The following is a 25,351-nucleotide window of genomic DNA, read 5'->3' on the forward strand; positions in this document are numbered from 1 at the left end:
ACCATTATTTTATACAATGGTACTGTTAGCTTACTTGGGGCAAATATCAATTCTGAGAGTGTTTTACTGAGTTGATAGACCTGACCGCTGATGTATACATTAAATGTTACTAGTTACAATTTGCTCCTCATCCTAAGCATCTCGCCAGTATCAATCATGTTCACGAGAGCCTTGGTATTCAACAATCCCGGATGAGCCTCACTTAAGCGCTGGATTCCACAAAGCTGCATGACATTTTCCAACTCATCTCGTAAGACTGTTGAAAATTTGTTAGCTCAGCCATTCACGACTTCATTCTTCTTACTCACTGTTCATCAGATGATGCACACCATCTTCACCGTACATAAGAGCATAGAAGAAAGGTCGGCCAAGACAGACTCCACAAGCACCGAGACAGATAGCTTTGAAGACATCTGTGCCTCGGCGGATTCCCCCATCAATGAAAATAGTCATCTGAGATAAGAGCTGTGGACACTTGATGTTGATCTCTGCCAGAGTAAGAAGCGCTGGCTGCGATGTATCGATGCCGCGCCCGCCGTGATTCGATATGTAGATTCCTTCGCAGCCGCTTTCGAAGGCTTTCATAGCGTCTTCGGCACACTGTATCCCCTTGACAAAGATGGGTATCCCCAACTTTCTCTTGATGGTTTGGATCTGAGTCCACGTAACGTCTGGGCTGATTGCTGCGCTTGCTGCGCGAGATTGCTTGTTCTGCTTCGTGACCTTCGGCTCGCCCTTTTCTTTCACCATCCTCATCTCATAGCGCTCGTTGGCCTCTCGTTTACTAAAGACCGGCAGATCCACAGTGATGATGACAGCCTTTGGCGAAGCACGACTAATCTCACCCAAGAGCTTAGTCAATGCTGAAGAATCTCGGGGAATGTACAGTTGGAAAAAGAAGGGATGGTTCTGGGGTAGAGCATCGACAACCTCGCCTAGCGAATAAGAGGCAAGGGTAGGCATTGAAATAGTGCTTCCAGACGCTGATAATCCTTTTGCCAGCCCAATCTCGGCGGACGGGTGCGTCAGCATAGCCAATGACGCTGGAGCGTTGAATATGGGGACGTCAAAGCGGTGACCCAGTATTGTTGTGCTCGTGTCGACCTGACTGACAGGTCTACAGACCCGAGGTCGCAGAAAGACGGACTGATATATCTCAGCGTTCTTAGACGCTGTGTAGCAGTCGTTAGAAGCACCGGAGATGTACACCCAGGATCGTTCGTTCAGGCAAGATCTTGCAGCATCTTCCAAGTCTTCTAGGTTGATGATGGATTCAAGCGGCGGGAGATCTTTAACGAGCTTGGGATTTCTCAAGGACGCCTGATCCTGAGCTGACACCAGTTCTGGGACTCTTCCCATCAGTTTGGTGGCCCCAAAGGAGCTCATTGCCAGCTTTGGGCCGTGGACGGAGTTGTAGACTTCGGAAGCATCTTTTCCGTAGTGCTCCTCAATGACACCTTCACCTCCAGGGTGCGTCTCAGCGAAGCCGGTAACGTCCCAGACATCGCCATTGATAATTGTCCAGGCATCGTTGCTGTGTGTATGGCGGGAGACCTCTGCCCGTGTTAAGTCTTGGAGAACCATTGTGGATGATTTAACGGTAGACGTGGCCTTGCAGTAAGCCAAAATTTATACAGAGCGCTTCTACGTATTTTGATAAATAGTGCTTTGGTGAAAGTTTGGCTCTGTAGGGTTTACGTCCACTCGGTATGCGCCCTCCCATTACACGCTCGCCAGCTGGCCGCATTACACCCTCTAATCACATTGAAACTTAAGATAGCTACTAGGTAGGAGATTTACTCTGCACTACCTTTTCTTTCTATATCATGATAGAACAAAAAAGGCAGAGATTAATAATATCTGTCAGTTAGTGTTCAAGGTGTATTAATGGGCAGCTTGCATTAAGTAGTTATTAGTCTAACTAATATGTATATGTTGTATCTCCTATTTGCAACATTGGCACTACTAGGATGTTAGCTTATGCCTGACGCTTAAAACATATCAGACTTACAGTAACAGTTCCGGAATCAGAGCCCTGATTAACCCATGTACAATCAGAAGCTGTTGCCTGTGTACCGCACACTTGACCAGAAGGACCCATACTGGAACAGATTGAATAAGGAGACTTGTATATCCTATAAGCTAGTGAATCTTTAGATGAAAATGCTGTGTGTACTGACGCAAATGGCAGATGCTGGTGTGCAAGTCTGAGCAGAGACGGAAATAAAGGCTGTCGCCATGATGAAGATACCGGATGGCCGCATGGTGAGGTGACTGAGTTCAAGTGTCAAGGACTGGTGAACTATAAGGGATGATTTCTTTTGCGTTGAGACTTGTTCCTACGATTGGCGACCCTGAGCTATATAAATACTGTTGAGCTTACCGCCTTTCCTGAAGATGGATCAGGATGGACCCAGTCACTAAAGTTTAACCTGATCATTTACCCTCGCGGGGGAGAAAACATCAAACGACAGAACTTAGAAATACGGAGCTCGAGGCCGGATTTTCATTTCCGTCACCAGGATCGTGAGTCAGGGCTCGTATCAACGGAAATTGGATTATGCATTTGTGTACTTGCAACGGACCCTGGGAAAGTTAGCTCGTGGAAACTGTTCTCTATATGGTGTTAAACGTTCAAACTTGCGAGATCACAATAGTGATAACAAAGATAAGAGGCCATATAATCTACTCTATATATACATTTAATATATATAGCGCCTCTATCCTTATTATTTGCGATGAAACAAACCTATAACATATCGCACTTCCTGGTCTCATTCAGTGGAGGAACAAGTCTACAAAACGGCCCAGGAAATTATCATTTTACATAGAGACGCTCGGCCTGTAGCAGCTTTATAAGTTGCAGCGATGGAGCAAAGCAGCCACTAGAAAGTTCTATGACGCACTTTTCATGCCAGGTAGTGTTCCTCGCTCTCCCCAAGCCTCAATTCTTCTCGCCCTAATTGTCTTCTCTCTCCGACTCATACATCCCTAAATACTACTGACACTATGCCAGCACCAGATAATCTATTTGCTGGTGGGCGAGATGGTGACCCGTCTGCTTCTTCCGTTTGAGATTTAGGGTGGTCGCCCACATTTGAGGATTTGCTTTTGCCCCCATCGCTCGACAGAGGTTTTCCAGGTGACGAAGGATGACCTCGGAAATCCCAATGATGTTTGAGGTTCTGCTGAGAATCCTGTAGTCTATTCTCAAGCTCGGCGAGGATCTGGAGCAGCTCAGCACTCTCCTTCAACTCTGACTCGTCCATGGGCTGTCTTTCTTTTCGACTTCTCCCCGTAAGGGTTTGCATTTTGTCGATGCGGGCCATCTTGCTATTCGGGAACATTCTCCGCAAGATTTAGCTGTACTTCGCATAAGCTGCAATAAACCCTCGCAGATCTTCGCGAGAGCAATGAAATTGGCCAGTCTTGATGGATGATGCGTGTCGTGCCAAGGTCAGTGACCGCATTGGCGCTCGAATACATAGAAGCATGCCGCTGGGCGTGTTCGCGCGGCGCATTCTTCCAGATGGTTGGCCACCATGAGAGGTAGCAGCAAGTTAAAGGAACACCCATTGTTCGAACTTGGCGAGACGATCTTGTCGTCGCCCGATGGACCAGAACTCGCCCGTCTCCTCTGATACGCATTCCTGGAAGCTGATCGCCACGACAATAGAAATCCTTTGTTGGCTTCCTGCTACTGGCCGTTCTATGGATGAACATCAGCAGAGAATGGGAAGGAAGTTAACTTGTGCCGGAGCGATCTCGTCCTTGTGCCCATTCTGCCTGCGGCTTGCTACTTAGACTCGTGGATAATCAGCAAGAAAAGCCACGGCTAGAATAACGATCGACATATCCGTCAGCCCCAATACTTCATCCAGTTAAAAATGGTCCTGGAGCTACTGTACTGACATTCTCGTCGGTGGAATTCGGGAGAATAACCATCCCTCGTCCCCAGGTGCTTGATTCGTAGATATCCGCTAAAAGGTTTTAGGGAAAGTTGGGGAAGCAACTCAACAGCTAGTACTGTGATAGGTCAGCAAGCATATCGTGATGCGAGATGCGCTTAGATAAGCAGCATAGCAATAGAATTACAATTACAATTACAGTTGCAACTCAACAGCTGGGATTCAAAATCGTGATCATATCCATGGGAACCTAAGGCAATATTGCTACAAGACGGAGAGCATTCGTCAGACACCTCCTAATGCTGCAACAAGGGGGAGAATGTTGAACCTAACGTACAGTATCACGGGACGATTTTACTGGGCAGCCAGATCGTATGGCCTGTCTATGCAAACAGGTGTACTCAGCGGACTCATGCCCATGCGTCCCTAGCACTTCTCAAAATTTCGGTTTTGCTCTTGTCTGTCCAAACTGTTAAACTTCGTGAGCCTGACGGCGATGGATGGAATTGCGCTTAGTCTATGGCAGGTGCAGAGGATTATGTGAACGAAATTGCCGGTGTTCTAGGAATTGAGTGCAGATAAACGACATAAAGATTAATACGAGTAGAGTAGCTTAAAGGTGAAGCAGTTCTGGCTTGGTGGGCGTGATGAGTGAAAATTCTTCATTCGGCCTCGCAGTTAGCCCAAGAGGCTTAGCTGCCTGAGACGATTGAAAAGCCCACGGCTCGTTTCGCTTACGTCTGTAAATGTGCATTGTAAATGTACTGATAGTGCGACTTTGGCTACCTTAGTGCAGTCAAGGCTGACCTCCGATTCGATGTTTCACGCCAACATTGGGAACATCCCCGTGACTCGCCGTGATCAGGCGGAACAGGCTGGGATACTTGGTTAAATGAGGCATTCTAGTTAAAGTGGGGGGTCAGCGCTTCTTGGTAGATACTTATTGGTCAAGATCTCTGTGGAGGGCGGCTAAAAGGTCTACCAGGGTATGGCAGCTGAAAGAGTAAGAATAGTACTAAAACCCCCGCCCGAATCTGCTTCTGTAATAATAAAGAGCTTCTACTTTTATTTCTCTAGTAAATCGCGCCTCAATCTTGTTTTTGTAACAGTTGTGCAATTTCCACCCCGCTCGTTGTGCATATCATATTGAGGCAATATCCTTCTAGTTCTTAACAACCTGAGAACCATGTGGCTCATCAATACCAGAACCTACGAACTAGAGAACTTCATTAATCCGCCATGGACCTACTCCATTCTATCTCACACATGGGAAGGAGACGAAGTCCTTTTTCAAGACATGGACAGCCTCCCTCACGCACGAAGCAAGGCCGGCTGGAAAAAGATACAAATGACCTGCGAGGCATCCAGGCAAGCCAACATCTCTCACACCTGGATTGATACGTGCTGCATTGATAAAAGAAGCAGCGCTGAGCTTAGCGAGGCTATCAACTCCATGTTTGCGTGGTATCAGCAGTCTTCAGTATGCTACGTTTACCTCTCCGACCTGGTGTTCCCTTGCACGCCGGTTGACACTATCATGCCCGACTCGGATGAAGGCAGGCAATGGGCCGATGCAGCTTTTTCTAGACTCCAGGATGAAATGAAGGCCTGTCGATGGTTTACGAGAGGCTGGACTCTTCAAGAGCTGATTGCACCTAGTCAAGTTGTATTTCTGGACCAAAACTGGAATCTCATCGGATCAAGGGCTCCAGGATCAGACCCGCGATTCATCAAGATCCTGGAAAGGTTAACAGGCATCCCGATTTCAGTACTGGAACACAAGAGACATATCGCTACCATCCCGGTTGCACAAAGAATGTCCTGGGCAGCGCGCAGGGAAACGACCCGGGTTGAAGATATTGCCTATTGTCTTCTAGGGATTTTCGATGTCAATATGCCTCTGCTCTACGGAGAAGGTTCAAAGTCTTTCTTTCGGCTCCAGGAAGAAATTGTAAAGAACTATGATGATCTCAGCCTTTTCGCTTGGAAACAAGACTCCTCTTCGTATGGTATAGGTGTCCTTCGAGGATGCTTTGCCAATTCCCCGGCCGAGTTCGCTTCCTGGCTGAACATTAAAATAAGGCTTAAGGGTTTCGAATCTGGTATGGAAGTCACCAGCAAAAATGTTAATATGGACGGCCGAATCCTCAGACAGCAAGATCACCCACCAGGCATTGAGCAAGGTGTGCATTGTATACTCGATCTGGGTGTAAGGGACCCTGATGATAAAATCAATTCTCTGGGAATCCGTTTGATGAGGTCTGGCCGGAGTAATACTTACTTTCGATTCAAGCCCTCTGAACTAATTACGTTGCGGCCGAGAAGAACCTCAGTTTACGATGTTGACCTCGATAATGATTACTCCTCTGCCTATCTTGATTGGAAGAATGAAGAGGCGCTGGAAAGCTTGGAGCAAAAAGCTATCTCCATCAGAAAATCTATTTCTATCAAGGAAACCTTCTTAATGGGTCATTTCCAAAAGCCTGTATTCAAGATCCATTGGCATGAAGACGTATTGAAGGTTCTCAAATCGGTCAATGGCCGGAGCACTCGGGAATTTATACCTTCATTTGAATGTCATCCAAGTTCTGCCTTCCACGAAGACGGGACACTTACTTGGGTCACTGATTTTGAGCTACAAATAAACCCTCAGCACGTCGTTTCACTTGTTCTTGTGACCGGACTACAATGGTCAACACATGATCGTTCCGATAGAGTATACTATGGAAATGCAAGCTTGAACAGTCAAGAATTCTGGGCAGTTATACTTGGCGAAGGACGAGCTTACGTTATAAACGAAAGAGGGAAATTTTTTGACCAGCCTGCGGCAGTTGAGATACGACGTGAATTGGATGAGGACAATTCGACGATAGTGAGGCAGCTCAAGCAGATGGATCACCGAGAAAGAGGGAAATTTGTGCGCGAAAATTTGTTGAAGCGTTATGGTGGCGAAAGGGGTTACCTACATCGTTCATGTCTGGCTGGGCTCCTAAGGGTACTTTCACCTCTTGACAGGGCGTTGCCTAGGTGCGATGTGTGGATGGGAACTCGGGGTCGTCTGCTAGATAAGTATGGGGAACTCGAAATCAAGATTGGGCCATGCCATATATCATGATGTGAGGTCGACATATTTAGGAAAGTTATTTATCCGAAGCAATACCTTGTCCAAACGGATCTCCTGTCTACGTTAGTTAATGAGTCCGTCCAAATGAGACAAATGACAATGCTTGACTATGGACAGATTTATACCTGAATAAAAGGCTTCAAGGGGTAATTGATAGTTTGGCAGAATAATGGATCCGTGTCTTGACGGCTGACGTTCAATTATACATCGAGTCAAGATGAGACTCGGACATGGCTCGCTGATTAGGCACCGACTCGTTAGGCTGAAAGAAGCTGACAGCATCAGCATCTGCAGCTTTTACGACTCCGCAACAGTGCGATTCGACCTTACTTATCACCCTGGCGGGGCTGCTCGACTACGCCTGTAATCTTTCTACGATGTCTTCCAATGTGTTTCAGTACAGACCTCTTGACCATCTAGATTCTTTCCGCCTCCTTCATCTAGAGCCTAGTCCCAACCACAGCGCAGATCTCAAGAGCTCATTACATCACGCTACAGTCAGATTGCGACTATGAACTGATCGAACCATACACCGCTCTATCCTACGTCTGGGGCGATGCAAGCCAGAGGGGCGTGATACACCTAGGTGATAGCGCCAAGGAAATCACTGCCAGCCTGGACGCTGCTCTCCGAGACTTGCGCGACAAGAGCCGAGTTTGTCGGATATGGGCTGATGCATTGTGCATCGATCAATCAAATAATTCCGAAAAGGGAGTGCAGGTTGCGCTAATGGGTAGGATTTATTCTACTGCGCATCATACTGTAATTCATCTCGGCAAGTCGCCCCCAGGATTGAAGAAATTGTTCATGGATCTGAGGGCTCAAAGTCAGGCCACGATTCATGGTAATACTTCAGGTCTTGGGCAGCTTTCATTGACAGCCGATGAGATCGACGAAATGCGACGCAACCTAGTATTGAAGCCATGGTTCCGCAGAGTCTGGGTTTTCCAGGAGCTCGTGCTCTCCACGGATGTCTGGGTTCAGTGCGATGACCTGCGAATCCGGTGGCATCATTTCTGCGAGGCTGTCGACACCAAGAGTGTCGTCGCGGCTATGCTACTTGACACACTCTCTGATAGTATCACTCAACAGAGCCAGCCTCGAGACGCCACTGCGTTGGAAAACATGAACAGCAGACGATACGATGGTTTCAAGGCACCATTATCTACGCTTCTTTCCTGTCGGAGAGGAGTTGGAGTCACCGATCCTCGAGATATAGTATTTGGTCACTTGGGTGTTGTTTCGGATCGAGATAGGTGCGATAGGTTTATCAAGGTCGACTACGATAGAGACCTTGCACGCGTGTCGGTTGATGCTGCTCGGTATTTCTTGGATGATACAGGCATTGAGAGTCTCCTCTTGCATGCCATGAACCCTTCTCCCATTAACGCTCCCGGAATCCCGTCTTGGTGTCCTCGTTGGTCTAGGCCACAAGTTCCATGGGAGACTATACACAAAGTGGGCAATAGATTCGGTATTGGTGATGATAGCTTATATCTTTCCTTTGGAGGCACTCATCACATGTTGCTATCCGAACCACCAGTCCTAGCCATCAGCGAATTTGAGGTGACCAGGATAAAGGCGACAAGTCATACATTTTCAAGCTGTGATGATGAGATTGGAGCTCAAAGACGAGTCCAAGGCTATGACCCTCGAGTTGCTTCAAGACATAAGGTAAACACAGCTCTATCCGGGGAATAGTTGATGTTTGTGGACTAACCCGTTTTCCATCACAGATCCCTAACCAAAGATGAAGCAGCAATCTTAGACTCATGCAAGAGAACAGGGATCAAATATGAAGAACAGAGGCAGAGGCTATTCAGAAAGTTCTTCAAGACCTGGGTTGATGCGGCCAATCATCAAGAGTATCCTATGGCTGAACGACGCGATGTCCAACGTATCACCAATGCTCTCACTCATCACCTCCAGGATCCCGAGACAAGTCCGTTATCCGGCAAGCGATTGTCCATCATCTCAAGCCGCCAATGTGCCCTCGTCGCAAAGGAATCCCAGGAAGGTGACATTGTGACTATGCTTGTTAACTGCTACAAGCACGCAGTACTCCGACCCAAACAAGTGAATGATGTTGACCACCTCAGTAACTCTATTACTAGCGCCTTTGAGCAAGCGAACATTTCGGATTGTCCCCAAGGACCAATGAGGGCACGGTTTAGAGCCGTGGATGATGATGACTATGATGAATGGATGTTAGTTTGGGAGAAAGCTAAACAATCTTTTCCGGTTCAGCATTGTTTACTTGTAGGGCAATACTACATTGATGAATATGTTCCCTGGAAACGAGGTCTTCCGAGATCCGGGTCCAGGGTGTTTGTTCTTCATTAGCTATTCATGCGTTCTGCGCGCCAGAGATGTATTGTCTCGATGTGGATCATGATGTTTGAACTACTTATTATATGCTAATCACCCGCAGAGATCTGGCTAGTCATTTAGTTAGATATTTAATCCCGTTCCTTATTTAGCTATTCTAAAGGAAACCTTTTATATATAAAGTATTTAGTCAAGCAGAATACTAGATAATAAAGGATATATTCCGGCTTTATCCTAATTTATTTCTTCGGTTCGGGAATCTTAGCGGCAATCATGCCACTGGAGTATTCCGAAAGGTATTCGCCAATCTTGGTATCTATCAAACTGATTAGCCAAGTACTCAAATATCTCGAATAATAAATAGATCTCTCTACTAATGTAGGATAGAGACTTACACAGAGCGACAGCGGAAGACAATTGATTGCCAACGAGGTTGATTTTTATAGCAGGAGGGAGTGTATCCTGTAGTAGGTTAGCTTAAGTCTCATAATCGCATACGCGTGTAGGTATGCCATTAATAAAACTCACGATATTCTCAATTGACTCTCCCGACTCAATCCATTTCCTAATTTGCTCAGTGTCATCCAGCAAAGCACCCCAAACACCTGTAATTGCGCTCATGTGGTCTTTAATGTATGCGACGTCATCGTTGAGGGTAGTCTGAAGAGTCGTACGGGCTGATTGGATAGAGCTGACTTTTGCATTCAGGCTGTCAATCTCGTTCTTCTTTGCAGTCAAAGCGTCATTGGTGTCTGTGATGCATCGACGGTTAACACGACCCAAACAACACTACCAAATAGGCCCCGTCTGACTGATACTTACTAGAATAGTCGATCCCGGTGGCAATCAAGCCAATCCCAAAACCAATTGTCAACAAGGCGCCAGCAACCTGATATTAGGTGTCAGCGCAATCAAGTTATAGTTGAGGACAGATTCTTACCCAGAAAATAGGTGCCGCAGGTCCGGCAAAGAAACCGCCAACGATCGAGAGCATGCCAAGGCCAGCACCAATACCAAAGCCGATAAATCGACCGTTGAGACTCTTCAGGTGATCCAAGAGCCTTTGCTGCTCTTCTTTGGCGGTCTCGATCTGTTTGTTGATATCCCCCTCAGTCTTTTGGCCCCACTTGCCAAATTCGCCGGTGAATTTCAGAAAATCGTCAACAACTTTCTCTAGACGGGTCTTGATGTCATCCGCCCGGCCATGATATCCTTCTGTGTTCTGATGCACCCTGTCAGTTCTCCGCTCTTGACACTTAGTTAGGTATATACGCTAACCTGCTTGGCAGCATCCATGATGGCTAGCTTTGATTTGACATCTAGGGTCGGGTCGGCAACGACCGGGATAATGGTAGTATCAAAGCTCTTTGCATATACTGAAACATCTGCAGCCAAGGTGCGACTGTCCTTGAGCACTTGACGCCACGAGTTCTGTATATCTGCGAATCTCGGAAGGAACTGGTCAGTACTGGTCAAGTTGTTGTCGCTATCGATCTTGGCAAGTTGAGTGTAGATTGACGCAAACTTCTGATCAAGTTCTTTGTATGCTGTGACGGCGTCCCGCGCTGCAGTCTTGAAGAGCTCAAGGGTTGCAGGATCAGTCAAGTCCTTCTGGACCTTCTCGTGAAATTTGGCGACATCTTCAGGAGTAAGGTTCTTTGGATCCGGAAGGGGCCCATTTGCAATGGTCGCCTTTTCAGCGGGGGTCAGTGATGCTGCATAGGTGTTGAGCTGGTCAGCAGTCAATTGTTTGCCGTCTGTTTTCGAAATCAGGCCTTGCACGATGGACTCATAGGGCGGCGGAGGAGTTTCTGTGCTCATTTTGTGCTATGATCGAGCTATCGCTGACAAGGTATTCGCTATTCGTAAACTTGATGTGGAAGGATGAAGTGATCAGTTGCGCCTGGTGAGAAGCAGTAGGACTTTTGGATGGCGGAGCTGTATGACTTTATACACTTCATCAAGGCTGTTAATGTTCATGCCTGTATGCGTCGTCCATCATGGTGTGAACGCGGGAGGTTTAACCCGGGTGTTCTGATTTCCAGCAGACATCGACCGCGTCTTGCTCGGCTATCAGAGTCCGAGCTGCTGAATACTGCACAAGACGTTATGTGCGAGGATCTAGACAACGCCTCCTGCAGAGATACCTGACGCGGTGTTGCGTTCATCACGGCCCAACATGCTAAAAACTAGCTACATGGCCTTGAAGGGGAAATGATAGATAGGTTATGGCTGGCTGATCTGTCTCACCGAGGGGCGAGAACGTTGATTGTTTCAGATCAATCAATTTATGGCTGGCTGAAATAGCAAGCTAGTATAGGCGCTAGTGTGGCCGATCTAGCGGTGAATGTTCTAGCCTTCAGCCGCAACGGCAAGACAGGCATCACATACATTGGAAGCGGCGTCATGGGCGATGGATAGGTGATTATAACTTTTAGTTATATATGCCTACCCAATCGGTGCTTTTGCTCCGCTAAATCGATTGCAAGCTGGATTATCGACTGGGGTCGTCATCGCTGGGCCACGCCCGAAACTCTTGGTAGAAGGAGACTTTGGTGTAGGATGGCCCCCATCATAAGCGATGCCGTTGATTGGAGAAGCCCAAATAATGGCCAATGGAAATACCACGGAGGCTGCAGTGAGACAATGTTATTAAGTCCATCACCATTCCTGCAAGCCAGTGTGATATATGTAGGAGGCCTAGTTTTGTGGCGTGGCTATGCCTGCAGGCCGCTCAGAAAGTAAACAGGGAGGCAACCAAGGTATCTGCTGACTACTGGCATTGCCAATAACCAATTTGTGGCTTGAAGCTGCCTTTTTCTTTATACGCAATTGCTGGTAAGAAAATATTTATTGCATTTCAAACATGGTAGGTAAATATTGACATTATTCTCCAATGACGGGTCCATATTGCATTCATTTAAATTACCTTTATGACAACTTGCCTGGAACCTCTGCGGTGCCTGCCTGACGCGTTTTCGTACTTCCAGTATTAATAAGCTAAGAAGCAACATGCCTGCCTTTCCAGTAGAGACAAGTGAAACAGCCAAGTTTAGTGGCTAAATTATCTTTCAAGTACTATTATTTAATAGGCATGTCGCACGGGCGACCTATTAATATTAGTACCTACGCGACAGAGAGCTGCATTCAGTTAATAGACTGCGTTTCCTCCTTTCTAGAAGAAAATATGCTCAGAATCTGGGAGTTCTTTAATCTACCCTTGTATCTACTTATAAGGAGTTATAGTAATAGCTTCTCAAGTTGTTATTAATCCGTTCTACAGAAACTGCTTCCAAGAGCTGATTGCCCTTAGATAATAATAGAAAACCTGCTTAATATAAAGTCATTGTATGATCTGATTTCGTGGGCTTTTGATGACTTTTCTTCTCATTATCACGTCATGCGAGTTTCATTTGGTGGGTCTGTCATTCAAAGATCGGCCCTCGGTTATCATTTGCGTATATCTACATTCCCGGCCCTGACTGAATTGGAGTATTCCTTCAATTTTAAGACTGAATATGAAATCTACAGCTATGAAGCCACTCATCTTAGCCGGTGGGAAGTCTACTCGAATGGGGTCGCCCAAACATCTTCTTCCGATGCCTGATAGCCGTCCTTTATATCAACACCAAATCGAGATTTTACGCAAAGCATGCCCTGAGACAGAGACTGTCTACATGTCTCTGGCTCAAAAAACTGAAATGGATGAGCTTCTACGGAACGCTAGCAAGGTTTCGTACGAAGCGACCCCAGGAGAAAATAGTATCGAGATTATTCTGGATCTGGAATCGAGCCAAGGACATGAGTCTAATGGCCCGGCAACAGGCCTAATTGCTGCCTACGAGTCAGACCCCGAGGCGACTTGGTTAGTGGTGGCCTGCGACTACCCTTCCATCACGGCAGATGCACTTCAAGATTTGCAATCACGCTATAGACCTCCCGTTACATGCTTTCAGAACCAAGAAGGCTTCTGTGAACCTCTGCTGGGAATCTGGGGTCCAGAGGCGATCAGCCATCTCAAGGAGAACTGCAAAGCAGGAAAGCTCGGTCCTAGCAAGACTGTTCGGGAACTTGGCGGCTACACGTATCTTCCTGAAGACTCGGAGGCATTACTACGAAACGTAAATGTCAAGTCGGAATGGGAAGATGCGCTAAAAACACTGAGAAATGAGCCGATAGACAATTTCATGGAAGAGCCGTTGGAGGTGCTGTAAAGTGATGTATTTCATGATGCCAGAGCGTTACTTATGGGATAGCAATATACCTTCTTTCCCGGTTGTATGATTTCGTTTGCCTTGATGTGAATCCAACAATTTGCTTGCACGAAAGGCGCTATCTTAGCTGGACCAAAAACCCCGGCAGCTTCGTGAACGGTAAGTCCCTCGCCATCTTTCATTTGCAGAACTCCAGGTCTAAACCTGTCGCAGCTGAGTCCTCTGTTCGGCGCATCCATAATGCTCTTTTGTGATGAACTATCTAGTTGGAGGTCCGCCAAGCGTGCAAGTACAGGCTTCTCTGGTTGTAGGCCCAAGAGATAGCGCATATACGGGATAGTCAAGAATTTGAAACAGGCTGCGGCAGCACCAGGATTTCCTGGCAATCCAAAGAACGCGACCTCGCCCCAGGCAGAAGGAAGGAGTGCGAAGAGAACCGGATGGCCTGGACGGACAGCTACGCCGTGGAAGATGATGGTTGTACCAAGTCTTTCCAGTGCCTGACGGACGTGATCGAACTTTCCAACGGATACACCTCCACTAGTGACCATGATATCCACCGCCGATGATTCCAATCGGTCTTTTATAGTCCGAACGAGGGCTTCTACCATATCTGCAATTGAGCCGCCAAAGGTTGCATCGGCTCCGGCCTCTTTCGACGCCGCTGTCAGGTATACTCCATTGACGTCTTTGATATGAAAATTTTGGGATGTCAATTCATTGCCGGTTGACCATATATATACCCGCGGCTTCTTCCTCACTTTGACCATCTCAATGCCGACAGAAGCGAGGGGCATGATGTTTGATGTCTGGATAGTGACTCCTTCCTTCATCACCAGGTCTCCCTTCCGGATATCTTCACCCGCGAAACGACGGTTGGCGTACCTCGGTATCGGCTTCCTGATGGCGACGCAGGCCCTAAGCTCTGCCTCTTTTCCCGCAATCCTGACAGTGTCTTCCACTTTGACACACGCATCGAACACCTCTCCAAGTTCACCGCCGTCTGGAAATCGGCCCCCAGTCATGATCTCGAAGCAAGGCTCGGTTCCATCGCGCTTATGACACAAAGGCAGAGTCAGAGAGTCATCTCCGGCAGCGATTGTCCCCATAACGCAAAAGAAAACCGGGTGCTCTGCTGAAGCTAGCCTTGTACTCTCTGAGCAGATCGCGTAGCCGTCCATTGCAGATGTGTCGAACTCTGGTGTCGAGATGGGGCTGAAGTGATGGCATGCCGAAACGCGACCGACTGCCTCGTCCAGCGAGACCAACTCAATTCTGTCCGACTCATCTTGACCTTCTTTGATCTTAATGGCAGCCTGTTGTAGCTTTGAGAGCGCGGAGTCATATGTTATGGCCATTGTCAGTGTCGATGTTGTCGAAGTGATGGGCTTCTCCCCGACAGGTTCGATTGGTAGTGCTGAATCTCCATGGTTTCTGGGCGCCGGAGATGCATTGTATCAATGCGGATCAGAATATTCGAACTAAATACGCTAGCGTAACTCGTCGGTGGAATTGCTATTTATCACGCAAACAGTCATTTGCGTCACTAATAACGTCAGGCTAGCATCATCCTGTTAACATGACAAAGGTCGATGCCATGTTGACGAATTATCCTCGGTACCAATATGTCGGTAAAGCCAGTCATTTAGGCCGCATAACAAATATTCTGGGTACCTTGTGACCGCCCAGGGACTTTTAACGATTTATTTCGAGGTTCATCTACCTGTAACAACTTGGGCGAGCAGCTTATAGTTTGGCATCAAGATGGATCCTTGCAAAGACGCTCCCGCGCTATGCTCGCGAGACTCATTTGAAGATATTTGGGGTCCGAGAACACCGTATATTAATCAGTGGCCTACCAGGGTTGATCATGCTTGTGATGAGGAGCCGGAGAAATGGGTGCAGAGTGCATGTGTGCTGTGCAGGTAAGAAACTAGCTACAGATATGTTTGACAACTTTTCTAACATAAAATGACTAGTAATGGCTGTGGGCTCGACATTGGTGTCAAGGATGGCAAGGTAGTCGGTGTGAGAGGCCGTGCTACCGACCGCGTCAATAAAGGAAGACTGGGTCCGAAGGGACTCAATGGGTAAGTGTCAACATGCGGGAACCTTGTATTCATATAACTAATCTTTGATGTTTAGTTGGAAAGCTATTAACAGCAAGGAGCGTCTTACTCATCCCATGATCCGTCGAAACGGCAAGCTTGAGCGTGCAACTTGGGATGAGGCCATGGATCTCATTGTCGAAAAGTCAAAACTGCTCGTTGAGAAGCTCACAGCCCATAGCATCGCTTTCTACACCAGCGGCCAGCTATTCCTTGAAGAATACTATGTTCTTGCTTTGATTGGAAAAGCTGGACTAAACACGCTTCATATGTAAGTTTCTCTACTATTAAAGAGATCATATTCTGATGACCCTCAGGGACGGAAATACTAGGCTCTGTACTGCCACTGCGGCAGCTTCAATGAGGGAGTCGTTTGGGTCTGATGGACAGCCTGGTTCTTACACTGATATCGACTATACTGACTGTCTCTTCATGGTAGGGCACAACATGGCAGCTACCCAAACTGTTCTTTGGTCGAGAGTCCTTGATCGACTGGCGGGTCCTACTCCACCAAAGCTGATCGTGGTGGATCCGAGATATAGCGAGAGTGCTTCCAAAGCTACACTGCACTTGGCCCCAAAGATTGGTACCAATCTCGCGCTGCTGAATGGTATCCAGCATCTTATGTTCAAGAACGGCTGGATCAATGAAGACTATGTCTCAAAGCATGTCGTCGGTCTTCAAGATCTCAAGAGCGCAGTTGAAGGCTACAACTCCGAGAGAGTTTCAGAAATCACTGGTGTCCCAGCCAGCAAGATCGAAGAAGCCGCCAGTATCCTCGGTCAAACACCAAGTCTTCTCTCTTCAGCTCTCCAGGGTGTCTATCAGTCGAACCAAGCTACAGCAAGTGCCTGCCAGATCAACAACATACATCTTCTTCGTGGTTTAATAGGCAAAGCAGGAAGTGGTATCTTTCAGATGAACGGTCAGCCAACTGCGCAGAATAACCGCGAGACTGGTTGCGATGGCGAGTTCCCTGGGTTCCGAAACCACCAGAACGCAAAGCACATGCAAGAACTGGCAGACCTTTGGAATATCAATAACATCCAGGTGCCGCATTGGAATGAACCTACTCATATCCATAACATGTTGACGTTTATGGAAAAGGGCTCTATTCGGATGGTTTGGGTCTCTGGAACGAACCCCCTTGTCAGCTTGCCCAACCTCCCCAAAGTCCGGGACATCTTTACCCGACCGGAACTGTTTGCCATTTGTCAGTATATTTACATGACTGAGACGGCTTCTATCGCCGATGTTGTTCTTCCAGCTGCCCAGTGGGGAGAGAAGACAGGATGCTTCACGAATGTTGACCGAACGGTGCATCTATCTCACAAAGCCGTCGAACCACCTGGAGAGGCGAAGCCAGATCTTGAAATCTTTCTTGACTACAGCCGTCGCATGGGTTTTAAGAACAAAGAAGACGGCCCTCTCACGCCGTGGACACAGCCAGAAGAGGTTTTTGAGGCATGGAAGCGTCTGTCTGCGGGCAGGCCTTGTGATTACACTGGCATGTCTTATGCGAAGCTTACAGGCGGCTCCGGAATCCAGTGGCCCTGCAATGATCAGTACCCAGCTGGCAAAGAGCGACTCTTCGACGACGGTGTCTTCTTCACGGATATAGACTACTGCGAGAGCTATGGTCATGATCTACAGACTGGAGTTCCATACTCTGAGGAATACTACAAGGAACTCAGACCAGCTGGCCGTGCAATCCTCAAGTCGTGCGACTACGTGCCTCCATATGAAGATCCAGATGAAGAGTATCCTTTGAGGCTTTCGACAGGACGGAATGTTTATCACTTTCATACCAGAACCAAGACAGGAAGAACTGCACTTCAGAAAGCGTGCCCTGAACCTGAGATTCGCATATCTGAGAAGGATGCTGAAAAGTTTGATGTGAAGACTGGAGACATGGTTGCAATCAAATCCAGACGAGGTGAAGTTGAGATGAAGGTAAAGGTTGGCAAGATTTCACAAGGCCAGGCATTCATCCCGTTCCATTTCGGGTATTGGGACACAAAGGATGGAAGAGCACGAGCCGCAAACGAGCTTACGATCAGTATGTCCCTTTTTCCCGAATCATGAAGTCTCTACTGACGATTCTAGCTGAATGGGACCCCATATCTAAGCAACCGACCTTCAAATCTGGTGCAATCTCCATCACGAAAGTCTCAGGCGACCACCCATCGGCAAAAGAGCGGCAATCCGAAGCCTTATCGAAAGTATCAAAGAACGATGCTGCGACTTCGAACGTCACAGAGAGTGATCTCAGCAATCGTGAGCGTCAATTAGAGACTTGGCTAGGCGAGACCTACGAATCAATTCTCCTCCTACGCGACATAACAGAACAATTACTAGACCATCTAGTAGCCGATTCCGAAGCCCACTCGGGCGTTCGCATCCTCATCCAAATCACCAAAGACACTACCAAACGTCTCAAACCGCACGTTGATAAGTTTGGTGAGAACCAAGCTCGTGGTAGACATGCTGCTCACACACTGCGCGACTCATTATTCCCAAAGAGCGATGATACACCAAGTCAACTACAAGTTTTAGAAGCGCTGCGAAGTCTCCAGGTGTACTTGGCTCATCTGCGCGTTGGGCTAGAAGCGCTGAACCCTGTTAGTCAAGCGATTTGGGATGAGGAGTTCTTCCAGGCGGTGCTGTATGCGATCTCGCAGGTTAAGAGGATGCAGGATTGGGTGACGACGCAGATCAAGGTTAGGGCACCTCAGGCGCTTCTAGTGCCCTGCAAAGTCGACTAGTTACGCGCTTGGGGGCTCTAGTGGATGGATATGATGCGGGTGTAAGCGTTTTATGAGGTCAAGTTAGTCTGCTATAGCGATCATATGGTGACGCCATGAGTCTCACTTCCAAGTTTTCGGGCAGATAAGCGATGGGCCCAGCCAGCTGGTAAAAATGGGTCGTGGGCCCAAAGCCAAGGCGCCGGGACATTCTTCTTTCTGTCATAACAAGAGTCTTGGTATCCCATTACTTCCAGTGTCATTCAACATCATTTATATCATTATTATATCTCCAGGCAACATGTCTTCAGTCTCAGAACCTCAGCCCATTGCTCAGCCTGCGGGTATTAATCACCAAGGATATACTCCCGAGTCCATGGAAATGGTTCAACCGCGAGCAGACCAACTGACTGGTATGTTTTGGCGATATCCCAAGTTTAAGAGTGTTCTAAGAGCTAATAATTCGTATGTTTAGATGCACATCGGCCTCAAGGAAACCTGGAACCTGAGCTCAGTCTAAGAGGCGGTGAAGACTGCGACGGCTGGTGTCGTGGGCGGTTCTGCTTTATTATTCCCTGCCCCATACCTATCAAGTGTTGCTTCATTCCCCTCTGATTAGATGCCCCTTTCTTTTTTTTATTTCCTTCTTTTGGTGGTGCCGGGATAGTTTACTGTTGTCAATTTCACGACTTGAGCTCTATATCTTAAGCAGTATTTTCATCATTACCTAGCTTCGTACTTCACTGGGTTGTGTATAGTTGAGTTAATTCACAAGACGTTTAACCATTATCTTTGCCATCGGCACAACTCTCCGAGCTATAGAATACAGACAGGATTGATAGATGGCGATGTGTCGTATCGACTGATCTACCAACAATCTGACAGGGATCCAAGGCGTCTTTCCGATTCGCTATCTCGACTCCATTTTAAGCGCCGAGGCCTGACAGGCGGACAACATCATGGGGAACAAGACATGGATGTTCATGTTTTCACATGTTTTCTCTTACAATGATCCGGGATGGCATCGCCTTTCTTGTATCTCCCCTTGCACGGTGACGAGATCCGCGTTCTGAAGATCGAGCCTGCTGAGGACATAACCAGCACTGCGGAACGCTATCCGATAATATGCTCACTTGAACAGGTCACTTTGTCGCACACGGGAACGAAATCGTCCTCCCAGCATTCTAAGGGGGCCGGACGAACCTGGCCTGAGCTTTCTGTGGCACTCGACACCGATGCACTCTTCAAAAACGGGAAGGATCCGCATGCAAGCGAAGGTAACACACGCCCTACGACTAGAGAAGTGCTCGCTGCTGAAAATGATCTACCGTGGCGATACGAATGGGGCGATTTTGTCGCTTTATCATACGTATGGGGATATCCAAAGAGAGAAGAAGGAGAGCCTGCGTATCTCATCACGGTTGACGGCGTTGCTTTCGAAGTTGGACCAAACTTGTACTTTGCTCTGATGCAACTTAGTCGAAGCGCGAGAATTCGACAAGGGTTCAAAGTCTGGATCGATGCAATCTGTATCAATCAGGCTGACCTTGACGAGCGCAGTCAGCAGGTCACTCGAATGCGTGATATTTACCAGTCAGCGTGGCAGGTAGTCATATGGCTAGGCCCCGAAGAGCATGATAGCTCACTCGCTATATCTGCGCTGTACTGGCTAGCCCGTGAGTCTGAGCTAGACAAACCAATGGATAACTTCTACTCCGAAGTGTTCTCGGTTGACTTGCGGCCTCTGGTCATTATGTGGCCCAGATACAAAAGTCCGATGAAGAAAGACGTTTACAGAGCGCTATTTCACTTCTTCACAAGGCCATACTGGCGCCGAATGTGGATAGTCCAAGAAGTCGCAATGGGCAACATGAACAGTCCTGTTCTCTGCGGAAACAGTTGTATCTCGTGGGATGATCTCTACAAAGCTGTCGGCACAATAGCTGCCGACGAGTCAAGATTCGGTCGCGAGATTCTCGAAACGGTTCAACCACGGATTTTACCAGCATGGTCGTTTGAATTTGCTCGAGACAGACTCCTGCATGAAAGGACTTGGGCGCCGGAACGAATGTGGAAGATTCATCTGACCATGACGAAGATCCAACACAACCAAAGACTCGGGTCTACATCAACTGAATGGAGGGAACTTGTGCGGGCACTGAATCTTGCGCGTGATGCCCTCGTTACGGAGGAGAAGGACAGGGTTTACGGTATTCTTGGTATCAGAGCCATCGCCGAGAGAGTTCATATCGAGCCGGATTACAAACTCTCACTATCAACCATCTACACCAACTTTACAGAGGAGCTCTTGTCAAAAGGGGACCTGAACATTCTCCGCCTAGCGTCTGTCCATGGTGGGTATGTTCCGTTCAAGAGAACCTCTGACAATCTGCCTCCACCTGTGCGAACCCGTTCTATCGCACCAGTTTTACTATCCATGCTTGATACTGTTACGAGGCTGCAGGACAAGACTCCTGTTGGGACACCTTGCGAGCATCACCTTCCCTCCTGGGCGATATGTTGGTCCTGCTCGCCGGCACCAACTGCACAACTTCGAGGAATGTACAATGCGGACAGAAATATTGGTTCCGCGATGTCGAGGCCAACAATTACGCATCTGGCTCTCACTGTCAAGGGTATTGTTATAGATACCATCACTTCACTTTGCGCATTTCACGTGGACGAATGTGATAGTCGCTATCCAGACAACACTTTCGCCTCGAACTGCAACATCTACGGAGATTTAGAAGCTACAAGGGAGGCACTCTGGCGGACCATAGTGACTGATACAATTGCAGAAGAGAGCGGTCGTGCACCAGAGAGCTACTCGTGGCTTCTCGATCACAAACTATGGCAAAGAGGCATTGCTGGTGTATACACATACGGGTTCGGGCTGAATGACTTTATGGCACGAAATCAACATGTTCGTCTATGCGGTTACACCCTGGAACAGTTAATATTTGGGTACAACAAATGGCTCACGAAACTAAGGATGACTATTGGCGATAACTACTACAATTCGACTGAGACGCAGCGGGAGGCTTTGTCGTGGGCGATTAATGCGATGGCGTGGAGGAGGTTGTTTGGGACGAAGAATGGAAGAATGGGATTGGGAACTTGTGCGGCTGAGGTCAACGACAGGATTGTACTCTTGATGGGTTGCAATACACCACTTATACTGAGAGAATCCAACGGCGGTTGGAAGCTCATAGGGGAATGTTATACGCATGGCGTTATGTATGGCGAGGTAACAGCTAAGGAGGATGAACTCGTAGACATCACGATTTATTGAAGACGAGTAGCATAATGAGTATCATGAACATATCTATGTAAAGTCTAAAGCCCAAATGTATTCTATCACCACTGAAAGCTCTCCTCAAAATACTCTACCCTCATAACTCCATTTCGTAACAAATCAGCAACCGTCTTTCTCGCATCATCCGCCATCTGCGCCGGTCCACACGCCACAACCGCAAGGCTCTCGCTCATCACCTCTTCACTTCTCCTCCTCACCACATCCGAAGCATCTATCCTTCCTTTTCGTAACGTAACCTGCGATGGCCACTCGCTCAGTTCATCTTGAGGTGTATGTGTTGTAAGATGTATCTCGACGCTGAGATTCGTGCTCCCTAATGCATCATCGATGTCGGTTTGTAGGACGTCGAGTGCGAAAGCAGGTTCGCGAACGGCCCAGTGGATTTTGACGGAGCGAGGGGTTGTTGGGCCGGTGAGGAGTTGGAGATATGATAGGGGAACGACGATGCCGCTGCCGCCGACTATAAATGTTACGTTATCAAAGAGATGGAGGGGACGAGTATGTCCGTAGGGACCGTCGATGAGAACTCGTTGAGGGACATTTTTGGGCCAGACTGCTGACGCAGTGTCTCGGAGTCTGGAGGTGAAGCCGTCATATGGACGGATCAAGAATGTCATTGTGCGAGAGTCACTGAGTATATCCTGTGAGTCAACGGGATCAGGGCTTTGCTCAGCGATAGTGCCGTCGAGTAGAGGAGCTTGCTCGCCAAGGAGCTTCGAACCACGTTCCCCTTCATCTTTTACCATTGCCACGGTGAAGGGGTGACTTTCCCAGCATCGAGGTCCGTTGAGAACATGGATGTAGAAGAACGTTCCCGGGGCTGGTTTATACAGACTGCTTGACCACGGAACGACAAGCCTAACAATGTTGGAAGACGGATGATAAATGGAAGTTGCCCAAGTATCCCAGAGCTTTGGATTGAAAGCGGCTATTCGAAGAGCCCGGATGACGCGATCACCGACCCAGATGAAGCAGGGGACCCAGAAGAATACGTCGTATTCGCCTTGGAAGATGGAGACGTGGCTGATTTGTTAGACAAGTCTGGGAGTGGTGGGAGGGCAAGACTTACGCAAGCATGGTGATGAGGAGGATGATTGACATGATGATGTGTACGACCAAGAACAGTTCGTACTGCTGACGTCGGATCCAGTAAAAGGATGCTCCGACGAGAAGAGACATGACGATCGTTGCCTAGGCTTGTTAAGATGAATGTGCAAGCAGACGACGGGAGAAAACATACCACTTCACCAACCCACCAGAACATATAGTTCCACCAGAATAGATAATACTCCCAGCCTCCCTCTGTCGCAAAGTTAGCATGAGAAAAGTCCAGAGCAAGAGGTATAACGAAGTTACTAACCCAAGACAATTAACCAGGTATACCCAATGGAGTGGACAATCGCCTGAAGAGTCGCGATTCGCGCAACCCAGCGGTGAAAGTTGTTATACGTTCCAAAGTCCCATCCAGTCAACCACATTAGGAGGTTATTCCTCATTCCGAACAACCAGATAACCGGGAAATTGGCCCACGATATGATGCCCGTGCGGTCCGAGACATATCGAAGAAGCTGTTTCGCTGTTGATGGAAAGCTGCCACCGTGTAAGTCCCAAGCGATGTGATCCAAGGTTTACTGGTACTTACTACATATTCACTGGCACGATTTTGTATCCAAGTATGCTCAAGGCGATGTTGAGGAGGAGGAAAGCAATCAAGGTCCAGGACTGTATTTGAGGAGGGACAGTTCCCCAACCGACTTTCTGTGCGCATCGGTCTCCCATAAAAGCCGGGACTGTGATTCGGTTGAGTGCCCAACTGTAAAGGTTCTGGAGTCGGCTGCCGGACTTTGGAGAATAGTTGCGAGTTATCTGTAGATTGGCGATATGAAGAATAGCATGGTTCAAAACGCCGATAGCTACAACGACGATCCAGAACGTAATCATAGCGCGCCTATCAATTGTCAGCATTCTTATTGGCATATGTGAAGTTTTTCATACCCGTAGACGTCATGGTAAGTGTACGTATACGCCACAGAGTCCTGCATCACAATCAGTCCCGTTCAACCTTCACTCTCAAATTACCTACCAAAGTATCCCACCAGATCCCAAACCAATGCTCAGAAGGAACAACAACCTCCCTAAACAAAACCCCCTCATCCGTCTCATTCCGCTCAAACCTCCTCGCCCTCTCAACATCCTCAGCCGTATAATTCGAAATCACGTCAAACGGCGGTAAGACAATATGCGCCTTCTCCCGACACGTCTCATTATACGACCCCAGCCCAACATCCACCGCGCCAGGCGTGCAATACACATCAAGACATAGATACAGCGACAGTATCGCTCTGGGGCTGTAGCAGGTCCTCGTAAAACCCGTTTGGTTCCGGAGCACGTCGTCGAAATGCACGGGCTTTAGGCACGCGAAACACGCGTCGTAGCATACCCGCTCTGGAGATCTGTCCTCTGCGGCAAGACAGAGCGCCCATAGCGAGAGGTTGATGAGCAGCGCGCTCAGAGGAGCTGCGAATTTCATGGCGCCGCTGTCGGGGCTGATTCAGGATGGGGAGAGGCAGGGGTTTAAGTTGAGCAGTTTATCAGATCTAAAAGCTTGATCAGATAAGAGCAAAGCATCACGTGGGGTGGGGGTGGTGGGGCTTTGCATGCCACGGAAGAAAATTCAGGATCCTAGCCCTAAGGGACAAAAAGATTCAGGTAATTTTAGTCTAAGTTTAGAGGATTTTATGCAAAGTTTATTTTAGCACTCTCTGTTTGCGTATCGAATTTTCTTACTCCCTAAGCCCATGATCTGATTTTGCCCACTGCGCTACACCCATTAGGAATAGCTCTGTTTACTAAGTTCTTTCTGCTGAATTAAGCTCTCAGTCACAAGTGTCAACTGCAAATGACACACAATTCCAAGAATAGTCGACATCGCGTGGAACATTGTTGTCGGCTTCGTGGTCGGGGTCTTGGCCAGTGAGGTCCGGACTATCTGTCATTTTGAGCTTTAGTAAAGGAGGTTGAGATTGAAGAAGATACCGACGCAAGGTGGAAGGGCGACCGGAGAAGAGAATGGCTGCGGGGGACCATTTTCGCACGCTGATCGATTATCAGAAGACATGAGATTAGTTCCTGCATTGCAGACCTTGAGTGCAGTGTCGCATCTGTGAGGTCGTTGTCACCCGTTGCGTTGCTAGGTCGATGTCGGGCTGGATACTCTCGAAGCGAGAGCTGATGGGTTCTTAACACACGAGGAGAGATCTTCTTGCCCGTGGGAATAGAACGTAATATAAAAGGCGTTATTATCTGCTACTTTTAGACTCCTATACGATTGGTGATCCTGTTATGGATCTGCCCTGTATCCTCCATGCTCCACGATGGTTTACTATATCCTGAAAAGTCTGATATTCCAGTGTTAAATGCAGCCTGTTCAGGGAAATCTTGCCATTAAACTCAGGCTCGTTTTCTTGCCAGTAAGGGGATATTATGAGTCTCTTCCAGATTTCCACCGTTAACAACCATCGTTCTCCACGGCCTGTACCACAACCAGGATTGGAGCACCATAATACATTCTCGGTATTCTTGTTGAAAATAGGGTGCTTATCAGTTTCG

General features: G+C 47.9%; 9 protein-coding genes across 9 annotated transcripts; 4 read left to right on the forward strand and 5 right to left on the reverse strand.

Moving 5' to 3' along the window:
• Positions 1 to 113: 113 nt before the first annotated feature.
• Positions 114 to 1,584, reverse strand: FTJAE_6441 (L-lactate dehydrogenase (cytochrome); the record flags this gene model as incomplete). Its single annotated transcript, XM_037353054.1, has 2 exons — positions 114 to 256; positions 309 to 1,584. The coding sequence occupies 2 exons, from the start codon at positions 1,582 to 1,584 to the stop codon at positions 114 to 116; spliced, it is 1,419 nt and encodes a 472-aa protein (XP_037206449.1).
• Positions 1,585 to 2,981: 1,397 nt separating this feature from the next.
• FTJAE_6442 (uncharacterized protein) lies at positions 2,982 to 3,311 on the reverse strand (the record flags this gene model as incomplete). The annotated part of the gene is made up of 1 exon (XM_037353055.1): positions 2,982 to 3,311. The coding sequence occupies one exon, from the start codon at positions 3,309 to 3,311 to the stop codon at positions 2,982 to 2,984; it is 330 nt and encodes a 109-aa protein (XP_037206450.1).
• A 1,783-nt stretch (positions 3,312 to 5,094) lies between these two features.
• On the forward strand, positions 5,095 to 9,475 carry FTJAE_6443 (beta transducin; the record flags this gene model as incomplete). The annotated part of the gene is made up of 4 exons (XM_037353056.1): positions 5,095 to 6,825; positions 7,531 to 8,706; positions 8,839 to 9,239; positions 9,466 to 9,475. 4 exons carry the CDS (start codon positions 5,095 to 5,097, stop codon positions 9,473 to 9,475), a joined length of 3,318 nt encoding a protein of 1,105 aa, XP_037206451.1.
• Positions 9,476 to 9,599: 124 nt separating this feature from the next.
• FTJAE_6444 (general substrate transporter) lies at positions 9,600 to 11,181 on the reverse strand (the record flags this gene model as incomplete). The annotated part of the gene is made up of 6 exons (XM_037353057.1): positions 9,600 to 9,676; positions 9,756 to 9,822; positions 9,889 to 10,112; positions 10,183 to 10,249; positions 10,301 to 10,582; positions 10,639 to 11,181. 6 exons carry the CDS (start codon positions 11,179 to 11,181, stop codon positions 9,600 to 9,602), a joined length of 1,260 nt encoding a protein of 419 aa, XP_037206452.1.
• Positions 11,182 to 12,959: 1,778 nt separating this feature from the next.
• Positions 12,960 to 13,574, forward strand: FTJAE_6445 (bifunctional molybdenum cofactor biosynthesis; the record flags this gene model as incomplete). The annotated part of the gene is made up of 1 exon (XM_037353058.1): positions 12,960 to 13,574. One exon carries the CDS (start codon positions 12,960 to 12,962, stop codon positions 13,572 to 13,574), a length of 615 nt encoding a protein of 204 aa, XP_037206453.1.
• Positions 13,575 to 13,585: 11 nt separating this feature from the next.
• FTJAE_6446 (molybdopterin biosynthesis moeA) lies at positions 13,586 to 14,932 on the reverse strand (the record flags this gene model as incomplete). Its single annotated transcript, XM_037353059.1, has 1 exon — positions 13,586 to 14,932. One exon carries the CDS (start codon positions 14,930 to 14,932, stop codon positions 13,586 to 13,588), a length of 1,347 nt encoding a protein of 448 aa, XP_037206454.1.
• A 406-nt stretch (positions 14,933 to 15,338) lies between these two features.
• On the forward strand, positions 15,339 to 18,447 carry FTJAE_6447 (nitrate reductase; the record flags this gene model as incomplete). Its single annotated transcript, XM_037353060.1, has 5 exons — positions 15,339 to 15,499; positions 15,554 to 15,664; positions 15,720 to 15,953; positions 16,000 to 17,741; positions 17,789 to 18,447. The coding sequence occupies 5 exons, from the start codon at positions 15,339 to 15,341 to the stop codon at positions 18,445 to 18,447; spliced, it is 2,907 nt and encodes a 968-aa protein (XP_037206455.1).
• A 997-nt stretch (positions 18,448 to 19,444) lies between these two features.
• FTJAE_6448 (heterokaryon incompatibility protein (het-6OR allele)) lies at positions 19,445 to 21,718 on the forward strand (the record flags this gene model as incomplete). Its single annotated transcript, XM_037353061.1, has 1 exon — positions 19,445 to 21,718. The coding sequence occupies one exon, from the start codon at positions 19,445 to 19,447 to the stop codon at positions 21,716 to 21,718; it is 2,274 nt and encodes a 757-aa protein (XP_037206456.1).
• Positions 21,719 to 21,783: 65 nt separating this feature from the next.
• On the reverse strand, positions 21,784 to 24,272 carry FTJAE_6449 (ferric reductase Fre2p; the record flags this gene model as incomplete). Its single annotated transcript, XM_037353062.1, has 7 exons — positions 21,784 to 22,765; positions 22,812 to 22,933; positions 22,983 to 23,044; positions 23,103 to 23,332; positions 23,385 to 23,690; positions 23,738 to 23,778; positions 24,183 to 24,272. The coding sequence occupies 7 exons, from the start codon at positions 24,270 to 24,272 to the stop codon at positions 21,784 to 21,786; spliced, it is 1,833 nt and encodes a 610-aa protein (XP_037206457.1).
• Positions 24,273 to 25,351: the final 1,079 nt, after the last annotated feature.

Source organism: Fusarium tjaetaba, assembly GCF_013396195.1.
Source record: "Fusarium tjaetaba strain NRRL 66243 chromosome Unknown NRRL66243_c0000125, whole genome shotgun sequence".
NCBI lineage: Eukaryota > Fungi > Ascomycota > Sordariomycetes > Hypocreales > Nectriaceae > Fusarium > Fusarium tjaetaba.